This window comes from Rissa tridactyla, chromosome 13, assembly GCF_028500815.1.
Source record: "Rissa tridactyla isolate bRisTri1 chromosome 13, bRisTri1.patW.cur.20221130, whole genome shotgun sequence".
Classification (NCBI taxonomy): domain Eukaryota; kingdom Metazoa; phylum Chordata; class Aves; order Charadriiformes; family Laridae; genus Rissa; species Rissa tridactyla.
The window spans coordinates 12,517,802-12,541,304 of record NC_071478.1 but is presented as its reverse complement, the minus strand read 5'-3'; the positions used below and the strand labels follow the sequence as shown (position 1 = coordinate 12,541,304).

The 23,503-nt window shown below is 45.7% G+C and overlaps 2 protein-coding genes and 1 long non-coding RNA gene across 7 annotated transcripts; 1 reads left to right on the top strand and 2 right to left on the bottom strand.

The window, feature by feature from the left end:
• The first annotated feature begins 395 nt into the window (after window positions 1–395).
• Window positions 396–11,617, top strand: SIRT4 (sirtuin 4). Of its 4 annotated transcripts, none has more exons than XM_054219913.1 (5): window positions 397–540; window positions 3,708–4,213; window positions 4,899–5,193; window positions 6,346–6,548; window positions 6,996–8,763. In XM_054219913.1, exons 2-4 carry the CDS (start codon window positions 3,714–3,716, stop codon window positions 6,508–6,510), a joined length of 960 nt encoding a protein of 319 aa, XP_054075888.1. In that variant the 5' UTR covers window positions 397–540; window positions 3,708–3,713; the 3' UTR covers window positions 6,511–6,548; window positions 6,996–8,763. The 4 variants fall into 4 exon arrangements, with proteins under 4 accessions (XP_054075889.1, XP_054075888.1, XP_054075887.1 ...); XM_054219912.1 differs by lacking the exon at window positions 6,996–8,763 and adding an exon at window positions 10,132–11,616 and having other exon boundaries at window positions 403–540; XM_054219914.1 differs by having other exon boundaries at window positions 396–540; window positions 6,346–8,763.
• Window positions 8,742–17,583, bottom strand: LOC128917223 (uncharacterized). Its single transcript, XR_008469205.1, has 3 exons — window positions 17,467–17,583; window positions 9,961–10,034; window positions 8,742–8,951 (listed from the first exon to the last, which is right to left on the bottom strand). It is a non-coding gene; the product is annotated as an uncharacterized LOC128917223 (long non-coding RNA).
• A 278-nt stretch (window positions 17,584–17,861) lies between these two features.
• PLA2G1B (phospholipase A2 group IB) lies at window positions 17,862–20,665 on the bottom strand. Of its 2 annotated transcripts, none has more exons than XM_054219763.1 (4): window positions 20,413–20,665; window positions 19,495–19,654; window positions 18,623–18,750; window positions 17,862–17,983 (listed from the first exon to the last, which is right to left on the bottom strand). In XM_054219763.1, exons 1-4 carry the CDS (start codon window positions 20,444–20,446, stop codon window positions 17,862–17,864), a joined length of 444 nt encoding a protein of 147 aa, XP_054075738.1. In that variant the 5' UTR covers window positions 20,447–20,665. The 2 variants fall into 2 exon arrangements, with proteins under 2 accessions (XP_054075738.1, XP_054075737.1); XM_054219762.1 differs by lacking the exon at window positions 20,413–20,665 and adding an exon at window positions 19,733–19,788.
• Window positions 20,666–23,503: the final 2,838 nt, after the last annotated feature.

Below are 23,503 nucleotides of genomic sequence, written 5' to 3'. Positions count from 1 at the left end.
AATGAGCTTAACTATGAACAACAGGACTGCCAGACAGGTCCATCTCTCCTGGGATCAAGTATAGGTACCAAAGGAAGAGTGCCAGAACAGGGCAAACGTATCAGCTCAGCATACTCCCATAGCCTCCAACAATTTACATCTCAGGGAGTTCCAGAGCTCGAAGAGATGTCTTAACAGCCCTCAGTGGATTTTTCTTCCATTATTTGTTCAGTCACATTTTAAGCCTAAAACCAGTTAGTATCAGTGAAAAGAAAATTCATGCTTTTATACGGACAAGCATCTACAATGCATTTTATCAATTTGTACCAAATCAAATCTGATTTAATTCTGTATGCTTCCTTGAGGGCAGCTATGAAGCTCAGCGTTTTCAATTCCACTTTATCAGGTGTCAGGAACTCGGTTATTTTCCTTCTTTGAAGCATGGGAACTGTAGTCTTTGTGCTAAGGGCTTAATTTCTTTGTGAACTACATTTCCCAGAAACTCCTCTTCCGGCAGCCAGCCTTTTCCTTCCGCGGTCGGGGAGGGCAGCATTATGAAAGGTGAGTTTTCAGGCATTATTCACGATATCACGCTTATTTCATTAGATGTACTCGGGCTTGTGTCGCGTAGCGTACCCGCCCCCCCCCCCCGTCATTATTACAGCAAAAGAGACTGGGATGACGTGGGTGTCCCTCCGAATTCCTGTCCCGTATCCATTTGTAGGAACCTGTTTATCTTCTACCGTGAACTTATCTAATCTCTGTCTGTGGAGCATTTTGGATGGGTGTTAAAAACAAACTCTAGCCTCGGATATCAATAGGTACATTTAAAGAGTTTCACTTGCTATGTATAGTAGTTATTTTTTTTATTCTGAGCACTTCCCTTTTAAAAGCAGCTTTGCATTTCACAGGAAATACTCTGTCCTTTCTAAGTGTCTCTCCTCCGCTGTCCTACTTCTGTGCTTCACAGCAGCTCTCAAATGTACCTGTTATTTTTGCTGCTGGGCCTGCCATTGCCTTCTCTCTCTTGTGGGCCAACCCATTTTATATCTCCATTTCATTCCCCCTCAAAACATTTCCTTCTGAGAGATCTTCTGATGAGAAGGGACAGGAATGGAGAATTTTCATCAGTTAAAGCAATTTAAATACTGTCAGACAGGCTTAACAGCCTCCGGGGAGCATCATGATAGAAGTTCCTCTCAAAGCAAATTACAGTTTATTGGGAGACTTTGTCCCTTCATAGAACCATAGGGTTGGAAGGGACCTCTGGAGATCATCCAGTTCAACCCCCACTGCCAGAGCAGGGTCACCTTAGAGCAGGTGGCACAGGAACACATTCAGGCGGGTTTGGAATGTCTCCAGAGATGGAGACTCCACCACCTCTCTGCCACCCTCAGGGTAAAGAATTTCCTCCTCATGTTTAGGTGGAACTTCCTATGCTCAAGTTTGTGCCCATTACCTCTTGTCCTGTCCCCGGGCACTACTGAAAAGAGCCTGGCCCCATCCTCCTGACACCCACCCTTTAAGTATTTATAAGTGTTGATAAGGTCCCCCCTCAGCCGTCTTTTTTCCAGACTGAAGAGGCCCAAATCCCTCAGCCTTTCTTCATAAGAGAGGTGTTCCAGTCCCCTAATAATCTTTGTAGCCCTTTGCTGCACCCTCTCCAGCAGTTCCCTGTCCTTGAACCGGGGAGCCCAGAACTGGACACAATACTCCAGGTGCAGCCTCACCAAGGCAGAGTAGAGGGGGAGGATGACCTCCCTCCACCTGCTGTCCACACCCTTCTAATTAATTCATATGGAAAATTAAACCTCTTCAGAGGGAATGCCCAACACAGCTCCTGCTAAACATCAAAACAAGGCAAAAATCATTGCGAACAGAATGCACTGCTTAGATTTAAAAAGTAATTCAGAATATGGAGGAAGTCCACTCTTTCCTGTAATTCAGCTAATGATGACGCAAAGCCTTGAGAACTGGAGATGAACTGAGACAAACCTACTCTTTGCCACTTGCATCAATTTAGTATCATGATACAGCTGAATGCCCAAACTTTAAACGTATTTAAATATTGCTCTATTTACTCTAAGAACTGGCACTTGAGGGGGACCAGGAACGTGAGGCAAAGCAATTTAGATGGAGCAGGAGTCTAAAAACCACCCAGGCACTGAAGCACAGATCATCAAAAGTACCTAGATGCCAGCCTTTTAGACGATTAAGCTCATCGCTTGGGTACCTCTGACTTTCTCAGAGCTGCGCCCAATCTCACAGGCACTGCAAGTTTCCTGTAGGCAGCGTTCATGAAGCTGCCCACATGCTGCAACCGTTTGACAGAGCCCTCCTTCAAACCACTGCCTGTAACACCTGGAAGGGATCTGCTCCAGCTGGCTGGGGACTCCCAGTGAGACCCAGTCCCTTAGGCATCCTCCCAGTAATTTGTGATGGTGAAGGCAGAAGTGTGAGCGGACATGAACCTGCATCCAGGTGTGCCACACCACCCAGCAAGCTTTAAGCATCAGACTATCTGGGGCCTGTTGCCCAGATGATCTCTTAAAGAGATTATCCCCCTTTTATCAGTAACTCAAGTCCTTCCTCGATCTTCCAGATCTCATACAAGCCCCCTTACTAAGGGAGGGGGTGGGAGGGAGAAATAGCAGACAGCCAGTTCTCAGTACTGTTTCTTTCAATGTTTTTTGTACTTTGTATGCAAAACCAGAAAGGCCCAGAAAAAATAGTTTTAAAATAGTGAAATGGAGAAAGGAGAACTACAGACTGCTAGAAAGACTAAACAAAAATCAATGTCCAGACCAACCCACTCCTGTCACAACAGGTCCTGCACACAAATCCAGGCTACTTGTCAGCAAAGCCATCCTGCCAGTCCCTAACAGGACATGCCGTTCCTCCCTTAAAGCAGGATATCTCTCCCATTCCTACCTGCCAGGCAGTTGTTTCTGACCCCACACACTTGTGTGATCCTTTCTCTCTCAGCAAAGCCCCCTGTTCCTGCTGGAGAAGCAAAGCAGTACCCATCCGCATCTCCCCCATCTGACACTGGGGACGTGGCACCTACAAAGGAGGAGGTGCCAGAGGCATTTAGCCAGTGTCTTAATTATATTCAGTCCCATTTCAAGGCCTTTTCTGCACCAGGCCTTTATGGGCAGGGGGGGGGAAGAGAGAGAGTAACTCCAGTCAAGGCCTTTGTCCCGAAAGAACAACATTGCAGGTTTGTTTTATCTCCCTTCCCACAACGCGTGCAAAGGATGGGGTAAATAGAAAGCACTGATTTGGAGCAGGCAGAATGTTAAAGAAAGCAGAAGAAGGGTCTCTTCTGGGGAGGAACCAGCTCTGGGTGGACTGCTTGGCCTCCCTGCACGTATCTGGGAAGACTCTGCATGTTCAGGTCTTTCTGGGGTCTTTACAAGTCCTTTTAGGCAGCCATCCTTCACACCAGGATAGAAGAGCAGGAATCCTGCAAGTCAGGGGTACTAACTTCGTCCTTATACCCAGAGCAGTTCTCAGTGTTGCCCTCTGTGAAAGGGACAGACAAACTTTGTCCTTGGATGGTGGGCTTTAGTTAATATTTTCAAAATAATTTGTGTTTCTTTACCAAAAAAAAAAAAAGGCAAAGGATACTTAGCAGCATCATTTTTCAGAGAATCCCAAGGAAATGGAATTCAGGACATGCTCTTTGCTTTCCTTTACCTGCCATGTGTTCTGTTCTTGGCTTTTAGCTGAACATGTTCTCTGCCAGGAAGATGTCAGGAGTTTGCAGAGCCATCAGATTCCATCATTTCAGATCCCATTCTGTATCCAGGGCCTCTCCAAACTTGGCCTTTGTGCCAGCCTGTCTTCCTCCAGATCCAGTGGATGTAGAAGAGCTGCAGCGCTTTGTTTCGAACTCTAAGAGGCTGTTTGTAATGACTGGAGCTGGAATTTCGACCGAATCGGGGATCCCAGATTACCGCTCTGAAGGTGTTGGGCTCTATGCCAGGACAGACAGACGGCCCATCCAGCATGCTGAGTTTGTTCGTAGTGCCAGTGCCCGGCAGCGGTACTGGGCAAGGAACTTTGTGGGCTGGCCCCAGTTCTCATCCCACCAGCCAAACAGAGCACACCTGGTACTAAGAGACTGGGAGAAGCTGGGAAAGCTGCACTGGCTGGTGACCCAGAACGTGGATGCCCTTCACGCCAAAGCCGGGAGCCAGCGCATGACAGAACTGCATGGTTGCACCCACAGGTACTCTCTGTTGGCAGAGTGAGAATGGTTAATCCTCTGGTCTCTCGTTCAGGGTGACTGACAAGCAGGTGCAGTGTTAGCTACTGAGAAAGGAAGCAAAATGTCGATGCTATGTTCCTGGAGATGACGCACTCAAGGGTGGTGTTGGGCTGGGGCAGAGGAAAAGATCACAAAACAGTGCTGTTCACAGCACAGTATTGAAGAAACATGAACACCACCCCATTTTTTTGAGCATTATTTGGATCATTTCCCTTGGAGCTGGCATCAATTGGAATTTCCCCTTTCCTTGCTACAGCAAATGTCCTCTTAGTGACAAGGACAAGGGAATCCTGAGGATGCAAGGATTATCCAGGGCTAAGCAGAGTGGACAGTGCCAGAAATGCACAGGACGAGTGGACTGGAGAAAGGCCACCACAGCCTGGCTGTGGTCACCCAAAGTTTCCAGATGAAAAAGCACAGCCTGCACTGGGAGAGAGGTGTAGGAATGCTCTAGAGTGTTCCTCTACAGCATTCCTACAAAGCAGTAGTCAGAGATAGAAAGACAGCCTCTTGACCTGTACCATTTGGTAAATAAATGTGGATAATGACCACAGACCTTCCAGGCCTTCTAAGGAACAAGTGACAGACTCCAGACCTTCAGCTGACATGAAACTCTCCGTTAAGACGACTTTGCTCTGAATTACAGGGTTTTCTGCCTGGGCTGTGGAGACCAAATCTTGCGCTCTGAGCTTCAGGACCATTTTGAAGCTCTGAATCCTACCTGGAAAGCTGAAGCGTTTGGTGTGGCTCCAGATGGGGATGTCTTCCTGACAGATGAGCAAGTGTGTGATTTTCAAGTCCCAGCCTGCCGTAAATGTGGTGGAATCCTGAAGCCCGATGTGACATTCTTTGGAGACACAGTGAGCAGGGAAAAAGTGGATTTTGTGCACCAACGCCTGGCAGAATCAGATTCCATGCTGGTGGCCGGATCCTCTATGCAGGTAAATAGGTCTTCCTCCCACACTGCATTCCTATTTTTGTGCTACTCTGCCTGCAACAATCCTTAGTTCCACAATTTAGGACTACTAGTTGCTGGTGGATCACAACCGCCTCCCAGAGCTTCTTTGTATTTTATTTTTACTGTGGTTGGAATCTGGCTTCACAGTTGGCCTGTTTGGGGCTTCCCTGTCACTTTATTGCCAGTCTACTTCATCGTGCTGTAACTAACTTCATTCAGATCTCTCTCTGCTACCTCCTCCATCAGTACATTGTAGGTTCACAATTGCCTATGAAGCCAAGATACCTGATAAATTCAGTCCTGCAGACATCAGCACACCACATTTTTTTTGCTTGAATTTTTTAGCCCTTGGCACCTTTATAGGCGTCATGGCATACCGTGTGAAATACCAGATTTTAGAACCTCTAATTCCTAATTAAATTCTCAGTAAGAGAGCATAAGTATTTCTGCTTGCTGCTTAGGATTGTCATTTGTATCACAATGTGTTTTGTCCATTAGCCTCTTATCTATAAGGTAAGGTAGTTGAGAAACCCCTGTTGTTTAACCCATAAAGCTTCTGGAATAGAATTTGTGTAAGAGAAATTTTTCCAGGAACAAGTTCTATTACATTAAAAAAAACCTACTCTAACATCTCCCTGAACAAGATAAAACCAAGGCTGCCTGATTGCAATTCTCTTGGCTTCAGGATACTGGAGAAAAATTCCTTGAGCTTGCAATTCTTAAGCTTATAATCCTTTGTACAGGAATGATTGAAATGCCTTGGGTTCATTCTTGTACTACCTAAGCTAGGCCATGTGAGAACCATCAAAAGTAGAAGCATTTAAGTACCTATGATAACTAATAAAAACCGCTGCAGATATTTACTAAAAGACAAAGACATTTCCCTTCAATGTACTATGAAGTTTCAGTTTCTATGAAACCGAAAATCCTGCAGTGACAGAGGTTAAAAGCTGTTCTTTTCGGCATACTCCTGAATGAAATTTCCTACCTGAATTCAGTGCCATTGCCTAACACAGCACGTACCTACAGCCCCTTTTCCCACTGCCAACAGCAACTATTTAACTTCCCTTACTCCTTTCTGTAGCTCTTATTTTGCCTAAGCTGACAGTAATTTTGTTTTCTGCTATTCCTGCAGGTATACTCTGGTTACAGGTTTGCTCTTGCTGCCCAAGAGAAGCAGCTGCCAATTGCAATCCTTAACATTGGGCCCACAAGGTTAGATCACTTTGCGTCCTTGAAACTGAATTCCCGCTGTGGAGAGCTGCTGCCTTTGATTGTTGTAAATGACCCAACAAGCTGAGTTTCAGTAGCTATCAAGAGTAAAATTATTTCTACAAGGTGAGTACCTTCCCTGGTCAGTCACCTTACAGGGTAAGAAGATGGGTTCCCATCAAATGCTGAGACTGAGATGTGCTGATTAGAAATACGTTCCCACAATGCGCACCAAAATGTGGCTGTAAATTTGCATCTGTAACTGGTATGCTCTGATGGGCCATGATACTGTTTCCCATGCTCATAAATAAAAAGCATACAAAGTGCTAATGCTCCCAGAAAATTGGGCTAGAGTAGCCAGAAGACTCGGCAGTGTGGAATTCCTATCTGTTTGTCACAATCAGAAAACTACAAGGAATAATCTACAAGTTCAGAGAACCTGATCAACACTGTTGCCCTTGCAACTGACAATTCAAAAGCTGTGCCTGGTTGAAAAAGATCCGGCTAATCCTAATTAAAACACTGCTGTTTAAAAAAATCCATTCCATTTATAAAGCAGCTTCTTTCCTCCAGTCCTGCAGGACTCAATCTCAAAAGGGGAAAACCTCAATCTAAGAGGCAGCTGTGAGATCCAATGCATGGCCCCCGATGACACCAGGAGAGGGCAGCAAGCCTCCCACATGTCAGCCTGACCGGTTTTCTCCATTGAAACCATCTCCACTTCCCAGGAAACAGGATGATGATGAAAAAAGTACTTTTGTGCCTCACTTTGCCATTGTAAACAGTGCCTTTTCAGTCACTGGGACAGGATAATCAGACTACCATATCTGAGAACAAAATACCTTTCTTATAATTGTCCCCAGAGAAGAATGAGTGGCACAGATTTTGACCGAGTAACTTGATGCTATAGCACAGGAGGGCGGTGTGGCAAACCACTGTATCTGCTGGAGGATCCAATACCACTAGCAGGCAACTGTGGAGTGTGCAAAGAGGAAAAGGAGGCAAGAAGAACTGCAGTTGTCATTTTTAAAAAAAAATAGTTCAAAATAGAATGTGAACAAGAATACTGTTCTTTAAGAGATTATTTGAAAGCACAGACTATTAGGCTGATGCCTTCTATCAAGGAGGGGAAGTTAGCATTTCTCTCAACTGTCAGCTGACAAGCTAAACTGCATTCTATCTGAACCCTTTAAAAATTACATATTGTTGAGATGCCAGAGGAGTTATTTTAAGCTAATCTGACCAGAACTGCTTCCAGTGTGGCTGCTACATTTTCCAGAATACATTTTTCGAAGATGTTATTTAATTAATGAATAGCTAAGTAGTGAATTAAAATTGTTTACAAGACTGATACTATTTGCACTGTAATTTCCTCTTCCTCCTATGATTTATTTAAGTTCAGTCTCAATAGCCAGCTTAGATTAATTTTTTCCTTGCAAAAATGCAAGATGTAATTACTAACAGCTGATGAATTAAGAGAAATACAATTAAATCTGTACAATAGGTCTCCCTCAGGAGGTAATCTCAGGCTATTAATAGATATAATTTTCCACTCTCCTAACAGGAGATCCATCACTACTGGGTAACCATTTTTTGTTGATCCTTAGCGTGGTAACGTAAGCCATATTAAACCACTTATGGAGTAAAAAAGACAGAATCTTGCCCAGACTAGAGCATGAAATTTTTGACCCGACCTTCTGCATGAATCTACTGCTCCCCTTCTGGCAATGAGGGAGATTAATTGTCAGGGTCTTCCAAACGTCCCAGTCCTGCTTTCCACATAACATGTCCTGTATTTGTATTTTGACAAGAACAGTAACAAGCAGTTGGAAGCAAGGATGCCAGAGACATCTGCTAAAAGGTCAAGTAGCAAAGCAAGGACAACTGACCACACGATGCAGAGTTCTTTTTCGCTTTGTTGTTGATACAAGTCCATACCAGGCAGGAGCAAGTAAAGCACAGAATCTTCAGGGATACTTAGGCACACAATTTCTGCAGAAGGTAGAGGGAAGGAATTAAGATACTTAACGTGTTTCATTTAAATATCTTAATATAGTCACATTTAACATAGCTATAATGGATGAGAGGAGAGATGGCTTCACGTAGAAGCCCAGCAAGATAACTTCAGGACCCCTGCCTCCATTCTGCACTCATTTAATGGATCCCACTTTGCAGCAGGTTAGGTATCTGCTGTTTGGTAGTGAAGAAAGCTCACAGACGTCACTGCATCTTTAGCATAGTACACCTGTCCTGCCAACCAAAGCTTTTGCAGAAATCATTGTTAAGGCTTAGCAGAGTCTCCACACACAGACAGGAAGCTTGCACAGAGTGTTTATTCGCATAGGTTTTTCCATGAGACGAGAGATTTATGCTTCCTTAGCAGAGGAACTGGGGTTGGGTTTCTTACTATCCCTGTCTTCTGCACCACCTTGAAACTTGCATGACATAGATGTGTTAAAAACAGAGGCTGCAGTTTTAGTGCCAGTAGAGCCAGCATTTTGAGAAGGTGTGGGAGCATTGCCAAGAAGTCTAAAACAAGAAAACATTTCCAGTGAGGACTTGGCATTAGCAATGTTACAGGTAACTAAACCTCCCACATCTATCCCTGCCTCTTCTCCAGTTCAGCAGCTGAGCCTGTGGGAGAGGAGTCAGGGTGTCTCTTCAGTATCACTAATAAATGAGTTGTGTTACCCTGCCCCTTCACTGATCACACTGTATACTTTTAAGTCATTGTCTGACTGACTTACAGTAAACAAACATTACAGTAAATTTCCTGTGCATGGTTTATTACTATATGTCAATAAGCATACATGCAAGTATACAAGGCTGAGGTGAAGGAATTCCATTATTTTTTTTTCTGCTAAGCTGATCCAGCACTACTAAAATTGACTTCTTTTAGAGCAGGATCAGAGCACTTCACCTCTTAACATGTTCCCCAAGACACCAACGAGAAGCAAGTTCACTCAACTGAGAAATGCTAAAGAAACCCTAAAGTTTCTCCTCCAAAAGCCGAATCTGCATTACTCTAGTGCTGATTGACACCTTCCCTTGTCACTCCTTGGGGACTATTTGTGTGGGAAGATGCAATGCAGAGAGATAACAGCTATCAGAAGATAACTATGTCATTGCAGGTAGCTAGCAAAGACCTATTGTGAGAAGTTCGTGTTTCTCATCTTACCAATGTAGTTACCAGCCTGGAGGGATTACAGAAACCTCCAGGGTTGAGCACTAGAGGATGCAAATCAGCCATGCTGTGGGAAAACAACAAACTCAGTAAAATAACAGACCTAATGTTCAGCTTTATTCTCTCAGCCTATGCAGAATTTGCAAGGGAGGAGGGGGAGAAATATTACCTCCTTTTGTTTAGTCTTTCAGGAGTAATCTTTGTGTTACTGACTGAAACTAACAGAAAAAGTGTGTTACAGAGCCTGCGCAGCATTCTCTTCCCCCATTACCAGGAAGGAAACACAGATTCTTTCTGTCTACCTTGTCTGCTTTAAGCCAGCCTCATCCTCCGCATGATTCAATCCTCTCCTACCTTTTCTGACTCTCTGTTGTTAGACCAGTCCACCAGTATTTTAGATCAGGGCTTGAAGCTGTAGCTCTGTCCACCTGTGGGTGGCAAAAGTACACATCAGACAACAGCAAAAGGACAGTGTTTTTTACCACAGCTGAATCAACACCTTATGCTCTTCCCTTTTTCTTACAGCTGTTCCTACTAGGACAAGCCCCTCAGGTTTGGATAGAGGAGCTGAGAGTGCCTTATAATGGATTTTTCTGCTGCTCCTCTGAAAGTGAGGTTGGAGCTACCCAAAGCAAATAAAAGCTACTTCCTATTTGGCAAATCTTGGTTTTGTTTCTGGGCAAATTTTTAGAGCAAACTTTGTAATCAAGTCCTGCAGCCTGAGAAAGACATTTCACATACTGTGCTCCAGTGAGGGCAGCACAGGCTGCAAATGGCCCAGAGGACTTTTGCCTGGTGCGTATGGTATAAGTGCAGCCTCCCACATCTTACATTCAGATTGCTCCTACTGACAGACCTGCTTATTCACGGCTTCTGGAAAAGGACAAAACACCCTGAGCATGGTGAGCTTGGGAGGTTCAGGAACCTTGGAGTGAAGGCAACTAAATCTACCCTCTAGAGTGTTCTTCTTCCCCTGTGACTGCTTTGGATGCCACCCTTTCCCAGTCTTTGCAGCTATGAGGAGGAAAAGAAAAAAAAAATTATTTTAAACCAGTGCCAACGTACTGGTTTCCTCAGTCTATTCATTCAAAACCTGGGGCTTGGGCAGGACAGATGGAGTCTCACATAACCTGTCCTAGGGCAGCCACAGGTAAACAGCAACTGAAAGCAACAGTCCTAGGAGGCTGTCTGGAGCCAATGGGAAAGGCATGAGGAGGGTCTCAGCCAAATGCCTGAAGTCAGAGTTTCTTATCGCTACACCCAGCCATTCTCTATGGTGTCTCAGTGCAGGATTTTTGAGATCTCAATTAACTTGGCCTTAGCAATTGTGTTTTTAGATTACAGTAAAGGTAATAGTGGTGAGGGGGTAAATTTACAACAGAGGACTTTGCCTCTCCAGTCCTACTGGTTTGGCCATTTATTATCACTGATAAATACTGTGACAATATCTTTCAGAGGCCAGATTCCTTCTGGCTGATGCTTTCTTTCTGTAGGGACAGGAAATTCTCATACATGGGCTGTTAGACAGCTTCAGTTTCTTTGGTTAGAGCCTTAAAATAGAGGTGGATGATGCATTTAGAATAACATCACAAAGGAGACCTTTAATCTTTTTCCTCCTCTTGTATTGGTTCTGTGAGCCTCTGTAACTGCAAGGGTCCCCAACAGGGGCTGCACAGCTGAGTGCTCTGTCACCTACACACCCAAATCCTGATAGATACAGGAAATCATGCAGGGGACACAGATGGACAATAAGAAATTCATACCCACTCACCCTGACAGGACAATTAGGCAAGCAAGTAACAATTACGGGGGCTAATAATAAGAGGAGAGGGAAAAAAAAATTTTAAAAAGCAAAAATCATTTTGTGTTAGAGGGCCTCACGATACAGAGCTGTGAATTTTACATGCTACAGAAAAGCAGTTTTGAGTGAACGACCTAAGTGCTTCTTGCCCTTGCCAAGACCCAGACAACATAAGCAGCTTCAGCATGTGCAAATCAGAAATGGTACCTTTTTGCTAATAAAAGATGATTTCTGGGCCATTTTTCTATTCCTTTATCAGAAGACCCTTGCAAAAAGAAGAAACATAGAGAGATTTAGACACATGCTTTCCAGATTTCCAATGTGATCCTACATTTTCACATTGGCAAGGGCCAAGGAGAAGAAAATCCAACTGGACGCTGTAATCCTAAAGACTGAATATCTGCAACAAGGCGATCTTTGCCCCAGAGCTCATAGTCTGACACAAACTGCTGCTGGTAGGAGCGTGGCAGTGCTTGGCTCCTCATTCAAGCAGGTACCATATGACAAAAATCAGATTATGCGCCTCCCCTATTTAGCACTTGGCATGACAGAATTTAATTGGTCTTCACAGTTGACTCCTGTGTCTGTGCACAGGACTGACCATGGCTGCAGCAAGGCTCCTCATCTCTCTGTGCACCTAGAACTACTACAGTAAAGAAGCTGTGCCTTGCAGGTAAGGAAAGCTGGAGGATCCTTGGGAAATTGAGATTATCACACAAGTGGGATGAAGGCTGCCTTCTCACTAAGATGAGTCTTTGTTGCTTGGGGAAAACAGCACTGAGGCTGAGACAAGAAGCAAATGCTTTTTTAATGCGTTTTCACAGCTTAGTATGAAGGGGAATAACAACCTCCATTTATTGAGCTGCACACTGCCAAATGGGTTGAAGACAATTCCTAAAGCTCTGCCAGATTTATGGTGATTGGCCCTTTCAGTCAGAGGGAAATTTGGAGCTGTGAAGAGCTGATCAAAGAGGAAAGCTTGTTTTAAAGGGGGTGATGAAACATAGACCTCGTGGCTCATGAAAACCACCCCAAAAAAATCCAGGAAGTAAGTTTTAGTGATGCCCCGCAAAATGGAAGATAAATCAGATGTCTTGCAAAGCAAGTATGTTTTTCCTATAGAAACGTGCAGCAAGTGGTTTCTGCTCAGGTGGTGATAAAAGAGAGGGACATACGATACTGTATCCAGCAGCAAAACAGTTGATCTGGGAAAATATCTTCTAAAAAAGACCACAGAATGCCAGCCACGTTTCTGGTGCTTTCCCTGAGCTCCTTCTGCAATTCACACTGGCAGTTACCATGGCGAGCAGCATTTGGGAGCAGCTAGCAAGGCAGAGAGGGCATTTCAGAAAGGCCTGGGCTGAACCATTCCTCCCACCAGCACCCTCCAGAGACCCCAAGCCAGTAATGCTACACAGCCCTTCCCTCTCCAGCTTGTCCTACTACACTTAAGCCTCTGCTGAAGTAGTCTACTAAATACTGTTAAGCTGTTACCAAACCCACAATACCACTACTTTACAGTTAGAAAAACAAGACAGTGCTTGCATGCAGCATTTAGCAGATGAATCATCTCAGCCACTTTATAGGGAAGGAGGTATAGCTACCCATAATGGACAGAGAAGGCCATGCCCTCCTTTTATGGCACATACTGTGGGGATGCAGAAGAACTGGAGTCAGCAGCAGTTGCCGTACAGGTTGCTGCAGCAACACTACTACTTGGTGTATTGGGGAATGGAGCAGAAGTCCCTTTTAGCAGCCTTTTGCTCACCTTCCCATGCAGATATGGTGCGAGGGAAGCATGTGCTAATCACAGGCTAAAGCACAGGGAACAAATAGCCTACGAATTCACCTCATCCTCACTGCCAAGAGACAACAGCAGTTCAAAGAGGTAAGGAAGCATGACAAAGCAATTAAATCAACAGAGTACTTACATTCTTTCTAAACAGAAGTATGCAGTTCAGCTCAATGGGGCACAGGCAGGCAAGCATCTAAGCATTTGCTCAGCAGGCCCTCACATCTAGGAAGTCAGGTTCAAGACCCATTCTTGTACACACTGTTGCAAGCCATCACCTCTGCTCCCTCACTTGGAACACTCTCCACCTGTATTCAGTTCTCTTCACGTTATCTTAAAAACACCTCTCCTGTCTATTAAGCTAGGATAAATTGCATGCTGTCCTTTGTACTGCAAATAACTGTTGTACAAACAGCCAGAGCAGAAACACTGTATTTGTATACAGTGGTATTGAACCTGCTCTTTTCTCTCCAGGTGGCAAAGCAGTGTCTGACTCTGGGAGCGAGTTCTGCCAGGCATGTTGTACTAGCCATGAGCAGTCTACCCACAGTCCATAAAAATCACTGAAAATGTCAGAGACAAGCTGGGTAAAGTTTTTGTCTTCCAGTCCTTAATATACTATCTCTCAAAATTACCACGAAAAAAAAATATTGAGCTTTGTTCAGATCTCCATACTGTCTCTGACTTTCCAAGGACCACTCTCCACAATAAAACTGGGCAAGAGACGTGTATGGGTCCCCATTCCTACGCCAACAGCAAGAATCTTAGCACCCCACCAGAAGGCCCAGCCGTGCTGACCCAATGCACAGCGGAGTCTGTGGAGCTCGCTCTCTAACAGCTGGTTATTTCAGCTGATGCCAGCAGAGCAGAGTGACTGGCTTTGCAGGATTTCTGTACATTGCAAACTTCTCTGCGTCTAGCAGGGTTGGCTGTTCCCAAACTACAGCTTGGTGGGCTGCAGGAGGTTTTTGGTGTTGCACACACAGCATAAGTAGTGCAGTTCCTCACATCGGGGCACGCAGGCGGTGTCCGAGATGCGCACCACAGGAGCTGGGCCAGCCGAGGGAATGGGGAGGGACCTTCAACAGTTTGCAGAGAGAAGCGGGGAAAAGCAGACCTGCAACAACTGGCATACGAATCACACAGGATCTGATTTACTGCTCCGTAAGGGCCTTGCACTCAGTGACACCAAATTGCAGAAACAGTGGTGAATAGGAATAATTGTCTAACTTCTGTACAGGCCTATATATACCCACTATATGGCCTGGAAACCAAAAATCAGGCATTCATCTTGGAGCCAGAGCAGCAAATATCAAATAGGGACCTCGGTTCCTCTCCTAACTTAAGGGAGTTTTGATACCAACTTCAACAGCAGTAAGCTCTCGCTCTGAAAAGAAAGTCAAAGTAATATTTTTGATTAAGTGGGAAGGGTTTGCGTTACCCTTCATTGGATGTGTTGTTTCTGTATCTTGTTTGTGGAACACACTGGCAGTAAAAGGTGCTTTCAAAATGCTGGATATTAATTACTCAGAAACGTTCCCCTGTCTATTCTAACAAACATTTCTGCTCCAAAAGATGCATATTCTATGTGTGTGTCTCTTATTTTCTGGGACAGCAAGCCCCAGAGGCAACAGGACAGCCAACAGGCACACAGCAGATTCAAAGCAAAGAGGAAAACTTTGGTAGTGTTGCCCAGGGGACAGGGCACTAGGCTTGGAAGGATGAGACCAGAGTGAATTCTCAGTCCTTTGATCAATCCAGAAGTCACACTGTGACATTCAGAAAGTCACTTCGCCTCTCTGCATCTGTATTCCATAATGTAATAGACATAATGCTATGGCCCACACCTTTTTGTATTCTGGGCTCTACTGAGAAAAAGCATGAAAGAGATGGTAGATAAACAGTATCACTATTCTCCCGGAGATCTTTGCTGAATGATCAGGAACAAAACTGCTTTAGGAAGGTGAAAGGCAGAGACAAGCCAGCTGGGGTTTAAAAACACTGTTCCAGATACAGACGATATCTGCAATTCTGCGTGCAGCCCCCTGTCCTCTCCCTTTCCACTAAGGAAAGATACCCATTTACCAGATTCTGCACTTTTCTGCATCACTAACTAGACCGTGGCAGAGAAGAAGAAAAGCTGAGTCTGAGAGGAAAAGCAACAGTACAAGTGTCTAGTATTGCTCTCCAGGCCCAAATGGAAACTGAAACGGGGTCATTACCACAAGCATAGTTGTTTGCTCTCTGCATGTCTTGGCTCAGCTGGAGTACTTTCATCTCTGCAATGCCCATATAGTTAGAGTAATTCAGCTCGCCCTGCACAGCCTGAAAAATCTTGGCCTCAACAATAGAAAAAAGGTAAGACAAGACGCTGATACTTCACTTCTGCAACGTAAGCCCACAAAGCCACCATCCCGCCAGCATCTCACACACCTGCTGCAATGGCTGCAGCGTTGTGTAAGGCTTCAGAGCTCCCACGGTTGCTGAGCACAGGGATTCCTTGTATTTCAGGTACTCTGTTTCTGGTCTTGGAACAGAAATACAGACTGGCATAGCAGAAAGTCTTCACGTAGTCTTTGTACTCCTCATAAGCTGTCAGTAAGTCAGTTCAATCACTGGCCTGCTCTTAAACTCCACAATGTTCCTCAAAGCCCTAAAGAGCAGCTTTGCAACAGCACACCCCCTTCAACTCTCCCTGCCTCTGCCATTGCCTAGGACCTGCCACTTTACATTAAGTGGGAAGATCCCCTACACATGGGCTCACTCAGGGGCTGTTTAAATCTACTGATAGGTCTTTTGCACAACCAAAGCAGCATATAAATGAGAAGCATGATCAAGGGACCAAACATAAGTGCAGGTTTATAAATATCTGTATGGAGTAAGACAGATATGGGACAAATTGGTGCCTTCATCTATCCACTGAGTTTATGTAGGGCATGCTAGCATGCCCCAAATGCTGGATGCCAGGAGCACACATACTACTCACCTCAAATCTAGAGAGTTCCTACTACAGGGAAAATTTATACCAACAGTTTCTGAAACGTTTCCAACTGCACCCCAGCCCTCTTCCATGCTTGTGATGATATAGCTCAAAAGTACAGTGTTTCTTCTAGATAGTAATGGTATTTTACTTTTTTATCTACACTGGGATTTATCATTTACCACTACAAAGGGATTTCAGCAACATTTACATTTACTTAGAACCTTTACTACTCTACAAACGATAATTTCAGAATCAAAGCTAGTGTGTGAGCACAGGAGACCTCGTCTTGCACTTCTAGCCCTAGGAATGACTCATCTTAGCAGTATGATGGGGGTGCCTCCAGGATCCTCAGGATTTCTGCGGAGGACCCCCAGAGGTCAATGTTTCCAGAAAATTCATGTACACAAACACCCAAGGAGAAATAAGCAATGAATACTGCTACAAAACTAGGACTCAATCTGCCTTAAGGTGGAGTATTCAACTGAGATACGCACAGCCTTCTTTTTTTTTTTTTTTTAAATAAAAGCAATTCACCATCCTATCTCATTATCATCCTAACACCCTCAAAGATCCAGCGACCTTCACTAAGAAGGCACTGCAAGTACCTTCAAATAAGATATCAAACCAGCTTCTTCCTCCTCCATCTGTTTCTGCTTTCTCAGAGCCCTCTTGCAGATCCTTGGGTTCTGCTCCGTGTTTGAGTACAGTTCATGCAGGTATTGCTGAGTGCAGGACAAAGACTGCTCCTTAAAGTCCTCTAAGGAAATCAGCTTGCAAAATGATACACTGAGGGGGTACTCATTATCAAACCCATCCAAGACCTCCACCTGTACCTGATCAAAGATGACAGGGCCAGCTGTATGCTCTCCTCCCGCTGGTGGAGGCAAAAGGGCCATTCTGGTGATGAACCAGGGCCTTACTCCTACCCTGTCAGCAAACAGGGATGCAAGCAGCTGCTGCCACAAGAGCTCACCAACATGCTCCTGAGCACCTCTGCCAGTAAAATTGCCTCTGTACCGTGATATCACCAAGTCTGTGTGGAAGTTTCAGATCAGGACCTTGTCAGGTCAGGAAAACTGGGGCAGACACTGTCCCTCAGAGGGGGTCCCTGCCCTCCCCTGACTTCCAGGCCAACATTAACTCTTCCCCTACAGCTCTGGACCAGGACCAGCGCTAGGCAGGTGAAGGCCTCCCCAGGGTAAGCATACATGAGTCTCTCAGAGCAGCAAACTGCCAGACAAATGGCTCAAGCCCCTCACAACACCACACCCGAGGGATACGCACCCACAAGAGGGGCAGCCAGAGAAGCAGTACCTGCCCTCCAGGCTCACCGGGAAAGCGGCCCTGAGGAGACCCAGCGAGGATCCAGAGGCCTCGCAGCACTTTCAACCCGCAGCGCCCTGAGGGGAGAGGGCGGGGCCGCCCCGCACCTGCCGCCGGCCCCGCCCCCGCCGCTTCCCGGGGCCAATCAAAGAACGCGGAGGCGCCGCGCGCGCCACAAAGCTCCGTTGGAGGAGGGGGCGGGGCCTCCCCTCAGCGCCCGCCCGCCATTTCCCTCAGCACGGCGCAGGGAGGAGGCGGGAGGTGTTGGGTTGTTGTAAGGCGTTTATTGGTAACAGGCCGCCGCGGGGTTGTTGCCGCCCAGAGGGGCGGGAGGAGGACGAGGACTAGGTCTAGGTCTAGTTGCAGTATTTCTTGGTGTCCAGCTTGACGTACTCGGGGTTGTAGGGTGCCTTGGCGAAGCACATGGCGGCAGTGCGGTCGCAGTTGCAGATGAACATCTCGCACTCGTTGTTAGTGCCTGGAGGAGAGAGCAGCAGCAGTCAGACCCTCAGCTCCTTCACCAGGCATGGCAGTGACTCAGGCAGGTGTTTGTGCTGCCAGGGTATCACCATTTCACTGCTGCTGTTCTTTGGGGGGTGTACATGCTTCTCCCCACTAACCCTCTGGCCCCAAAGCTGTGTGCACCGGCCCAGCAGCCTCCTGCCTTCTTTCCTTCTTTCCCTGGAGTTCTGTTTGACAGCCTATCTGCTATTTGCCTCCAACCGAGAGCCCTATAAAAGCTCTACCATTACCTTGGAGATGTCCCGCATAAGCTGTCCAGCATACTGCTCTCTGGGATACTCTTGCTCTCTCTGCAACACTGCCATTAAAGGGACTCCCAGAAAAGTACCACAGGGACACAATCCCCTGAAGAGGGAACAGGCTTCCCTACGTACTCTGATACCATATATCTTCCATAAACTTTGAATTGTGTGCTATATGGAGAATATTCCCTCTGCCGCTCATGTGAGGTGCCCCGTTTCTGATAACCAGCCCCCCAGCAGGGACTTGGGCTGTGCCTTCCTGCCACAGCAGCATCCAGTGTGACACAGCCCCATTCTGGCGGAGGAGAGACTGAAGTAATGTTTGAAGCGTAGTGACGTGGAAGCGGACGTACTGTGACACTTAATCTGCCCAGGGGAGCAGCTGAAGCTGTATGTCTTTGTGTAGGGGTTGTCTATGAGGAATCTGCATGAATCAAGTTTCTTTGCCTGAGAGTAGCAGTTATCATGTACTTGACAGCACCTGGGAAACAAGGAGGAAAAGGTCAGAAAATACCAGAAATGCAAACTCAGCTGACCTGTAAGACACACAAATGTTCTAGTATTGCTTTGACAAAGCACTGAACAAAAAACAACAAAAAAAAAAGAGATACCCAGTGATAAGAGGGCATACACAAAGGACAAAGGACCGCAAAGGGACACGGTTCTGCCAGCTAATGGTCCAAGAGGTGTCTGGTACACGTGTACCTGCTGGAGCATCTTCACAGAGTTGTCCATTGGGCACAGGGAAAGCCAAAGCCAGAATTTACCCTACGCACCCCGTCAGTGCCCGGTAGCTGACAAGTAATGGCTGACACAATTCACTGCGTCTTGGCTGTCAGTCTTGTGTCATCTCTAAACTACAGCATTTTGCATTTCAGCCCTGCACGTGTCGATGGTCGTGCACTGGGCAGTGCGCTCTCAGAGCTGCGTCTGGGCTGCCAGCACAGCACTGCTGCAAAAAACCATGCTGGAATGAGCACAGTCTGACTGCCACAGGAGAGAAAACTGAGTTGTTGGGATTATATTTCATCTTAGTAATAAGGCATCAAGGTGTGATAGTACACATGCTATTTTCCTTCAATTGGTCTTTGAGAGAAAGCTTAATTCACAGCAGCCGGAGAGTTTTATGAATAGTTACAGGCAGGGCCAGCTGAGACGTAGCTGGCGTGACAGAACCCTGAAAGCACAGGCAAGGAAAGAGGTTTGTAAAAGCAGAGTCATAAACCTGTCAAGCTCGTCCACTGGTGTCCCCTGGCCTCCCAAGCCACAGTAGCAGCCGTAGTCCCCAAAGTCCAGCAGAGGATGGCTGCCCGGGATGGTGCATTTGAGCATGCTGCGAAATTCCCACACGGCCCGGGAGGAGACAGCAGCGCAGGCTGCGCCCACTGAGAAAAGACATGAAGGTTAGAGGTAGGCATGGTGTTACCAGTCCAGGGGCTGCCGGGGGGCTGCCACCTACGCACCAGACAGCAGGAAAAGCAGGGCCAGGGACTTCATCCTTGGAGGACCTGAGAGAGAGACTGATGCTGAAGAAAATGCAGCTCTTTATACAACAAGCTCACCTTGACATGGGTATGAGGTAAACAAGGCAGTATTTATGTTACTAAATGCAGACTTCTTCCATCAGAGGCTGTGTGGGCAGCAGGTTGTGACATCACCAGTTGAAGGCCAGTGGAGTTAAATCTCTGAAAGCCAGGAAGACAAATATTTGCTCTCTAGATTTTTGCTTTTAAATTCTTTTAATATTAGAAGCCAGCAGGAAAGATCTGGACGTTTTTAAGGGCCCTCTACTGAAAAATAGCAGCAGTGTGGTAGTTGCGTTACAAATTGCTAGCAATTTTCCAATTGGAAATCCTTCTAGTACTGACATCCTCTTTTTATGGTATCCCTCTTATGATTAATTCTGTACCTCTCCATGGATTCTCCTGGCCTAATTCAGAGACTAAAGTACAGGTCACCCCCTCTTCCCAAGTGGCCATTTGGCATGAGCTTAACTGAAAAAAATTCAAGCTGTTTTTCACTTTGGAACCACATAGGAGGAATAGGTACTACTAGGCACAAAAAAGGAGCCAAGCGACCTGGAACGCCTCTGTATCTGGCTTAAACAAGGAATAGTGTCTGTTTTCACATGACCTTAAGGGACGCTGGAAATGAACTGGGCTTGGAAGTTTCGACATACACAGCAGACTTCAGCAGCGCAGAGACAGCTGTTTCTCCAGCACCAAAGCAGAACCAGTTAGGCCCTTTGGTTCTCTGTGCCAAGGCATGAGGCAAGTTGGGAACCTTGAAATAAGATAAAATGGGTAAGAAAAAGCTTCCTGGAGTCAGCCAGGGGCAAGTCCAAAGTACTGCGCTTGTGTTGAGACCCCAGAGGCTCTAACGCTGTCGGGGCTACAGGCTTGGCATTTTTACACACTCAAGATATACATCCCAGACTGCTCGCTTGATAGTGAGAGCCTGCATTTATTTCTAAAGCCACAAGCCTTCGTTTTTTAAGAGCAGAGGAAGATGCAAAGCCCACCTTTTGGCAACAGCCTAATATATGAGTACTTATTCATGAAGTTGGGGCTCAGTACCCTTCAGTAGGCACAAATGCATGTTTCTGTGACAGACTGAGACTATGCCAGGGTGCCCACAGCATCCAGAGGATGTTGCCACAGCCATAGGACATCTGGCTAAAGGCAGACATGCTGTTGAACAACCAGAACCATTCCAACTTTTTTGATCTCTCACGAGCTCTCTGATTGTCCAGGATTCCCTACTCACAGGTGAGCTAAAGCCAAACAGATGCTGAGTTACAGATTCAAGATTCTCATGTCCTGAGTGAGAACATTGAACAAACATCAAAGGCTGATGTCAAGGATAGTCTACCATAGTTAGTTCAGAAACAAGGATCTAATCTTTTGCCCACAGATCGGTCTGATGGCTTTCCCTTCAATATCAATTTAAATGTTCTTTCTCCTTTGCTTCTTTGGCCACGTGTACCCTTTTTTCATTATTTCTCTGTTCTCCTACCTGTGAACCTTAAGACTCTGTGGTTCCTTTTTCCTCACTTATCAACATCAGATTTATTATTGATGTTGCTAGGAAAATTTCCAATAAAGTGGCCTTTTAAAGTCACAAGTAAAAAATACCGTCATATCTTGGATTTCATACATTTTAATTCAACAAGAGGATCACCAGGTGTGGGAAAGGGAGCATGTGGGCATTACAAGAGTGATTCATGAGAAAAATCCCATCTGGGTAAAGATTTTTCCACCAATGCTATTTTTGGTTTCCCCCAACCTGTGCTGCACAGAAAGCCGCTGGTCCTCAGTAGAGAACATCCCAACTTACAACTGGTGTCCTGGTTTGAGTGACACAGGACTAATTTATCTTCTAATGCTTGGGAAAACTGCACTTTTAGAAGGCCCTAATATCTGAATTTGTGAAAATATTTAATTTATAGCCAGCTATGGTATGTAGGTTTCAAGGTCTCAGTGTTTCGAGCTTGCCAGGTGCAGGGATGAGGAGGAGCGATACCCAGGCACTTGACCCAAGCTGCCAAAAGGATTATTTCATACCATGAACGGCACATTGAATATAAACTAGAAAGTTTGCTAAGGAGTTTCTCTCCCTTGATGGCTGCCATCCTGAGAACTTCTTGCCCCAGAACCGGAGCCCCGAGCCCTTCCCTTCCTCCCGAAGCCGCAGCGCCCGCAGTGTCCCACATTGGCTGTCACTGCTGGGAGCGCACGGCTTCCTGCTGATAGAATGGACTGAGTATAATTCTGGTATATTTTATACTGGTATCGGGATCAATACTGGTTCTTTAGTATTATTGTTATTTAGCCTTATCCTATTAAATCTATTTATATTTCAACCTGTGCGTTTCCTTGTATTTCCCTGATTCCCCTTCCCAGGTGAGGAGGAGTCATCGGGTGATAGAATAATTTTCTAAATGACAGTAAATTGTCATGTGTTTTTCAAATCATAAAAACTGGTTCCTAAACTTACAGGCTTGAGCCTTGGATTATTTTTAAGAATTCTCTATAATTAACAACTGCCGCCCAGGGTTTCCAACTATTTCACACTGTTAGAATTCCCCTTTCTCTTGTAGTGTTGTCTGTTACAGACTTTTCTTTCCTTCCCGTCTCCACATTTTACTTACTTAGATCTAGCCTCCTTGGTCCACCATAGTCACTGAATCCACAGCATCTGAGCCAAACTTCTAAGCACCTCACTATGTGCTCCTTTCTTGAACAAAGATATCTACACAAAACCTCTGTAACATAGAGAAGAGACACGATGTCTGTTAAAACCGGATCTGCCTCACATTATAAACTGGGCCATCGACAAAGTCTGGGAGCAGAACACAGAGCCCCTGCCTGGGGCTTTTATCCTAAAGGCAGGCTGCAACTCCTGCCACGTCCAAGTTCACCTGAAATCTCCATTTGAAAATCTCCCACCCCCAAATAAAGACGGAAAAGGACAGTTTTCAAATAATTTATTAGGAATTTAAAACTGAAATCTGGAAAAAGGGTTACAGGTGTGGAGAGAACAAACATTGGAGTGTAATAACTTACTGGCTTAAAAACACAGCTTTATTTCTTTTAAAAAAAATGCCCACCCTGAAACCGGAGCCCCAGGCTCCAGGCAGTGGCAGCACTGGCCAGAGAGTGAATCACAGCCCAGCAGCAGCACAGCTGGCCTTGGATGTCTGGAGGGGGCACGGAAGCAGTTCAGCGCATATACCAAGAGGGAGGAAAGCGCTGTCCGCAGACCCAAATTTGAAGTATATAGAATAAAAATAAACCCAATAAAATGCAGCTCTTCTTTAATTAGGAAATATTTAAAAAAACAGACATACAGACTCTTGTCTCAGTAACAAAAATTATTGCTTTGTGTTTTCAGTACTGATCTGTTAAGTACCCTCTTACCTAAACAGAACTCTCCAAACGCATCGCCCAGGTCAGGACAAGCTCCGGCAGACGGGGGAGGGATGGAAGAGAAGAAGGGCCCTGTGGCCCTCCCAGTCCTGTTCTGAACGCCCCTCTCCTTCACAGGGGCTCAGTTTGAGGGAAGAGAGGGAATGATTTTTAAAACTTAAGATGAAGCTGTTATTTCCCTGGGAAAAGAGTTTGGCTGCATCTTAATAAAAGGCTTAATCACCCCCCTTAACAAGGTCTTTGGTTCACTGAAATCCAGACCCAAACCTGCCCCGTGTTGTCCTGCTGGAGGCTTCCCCTGGCAGG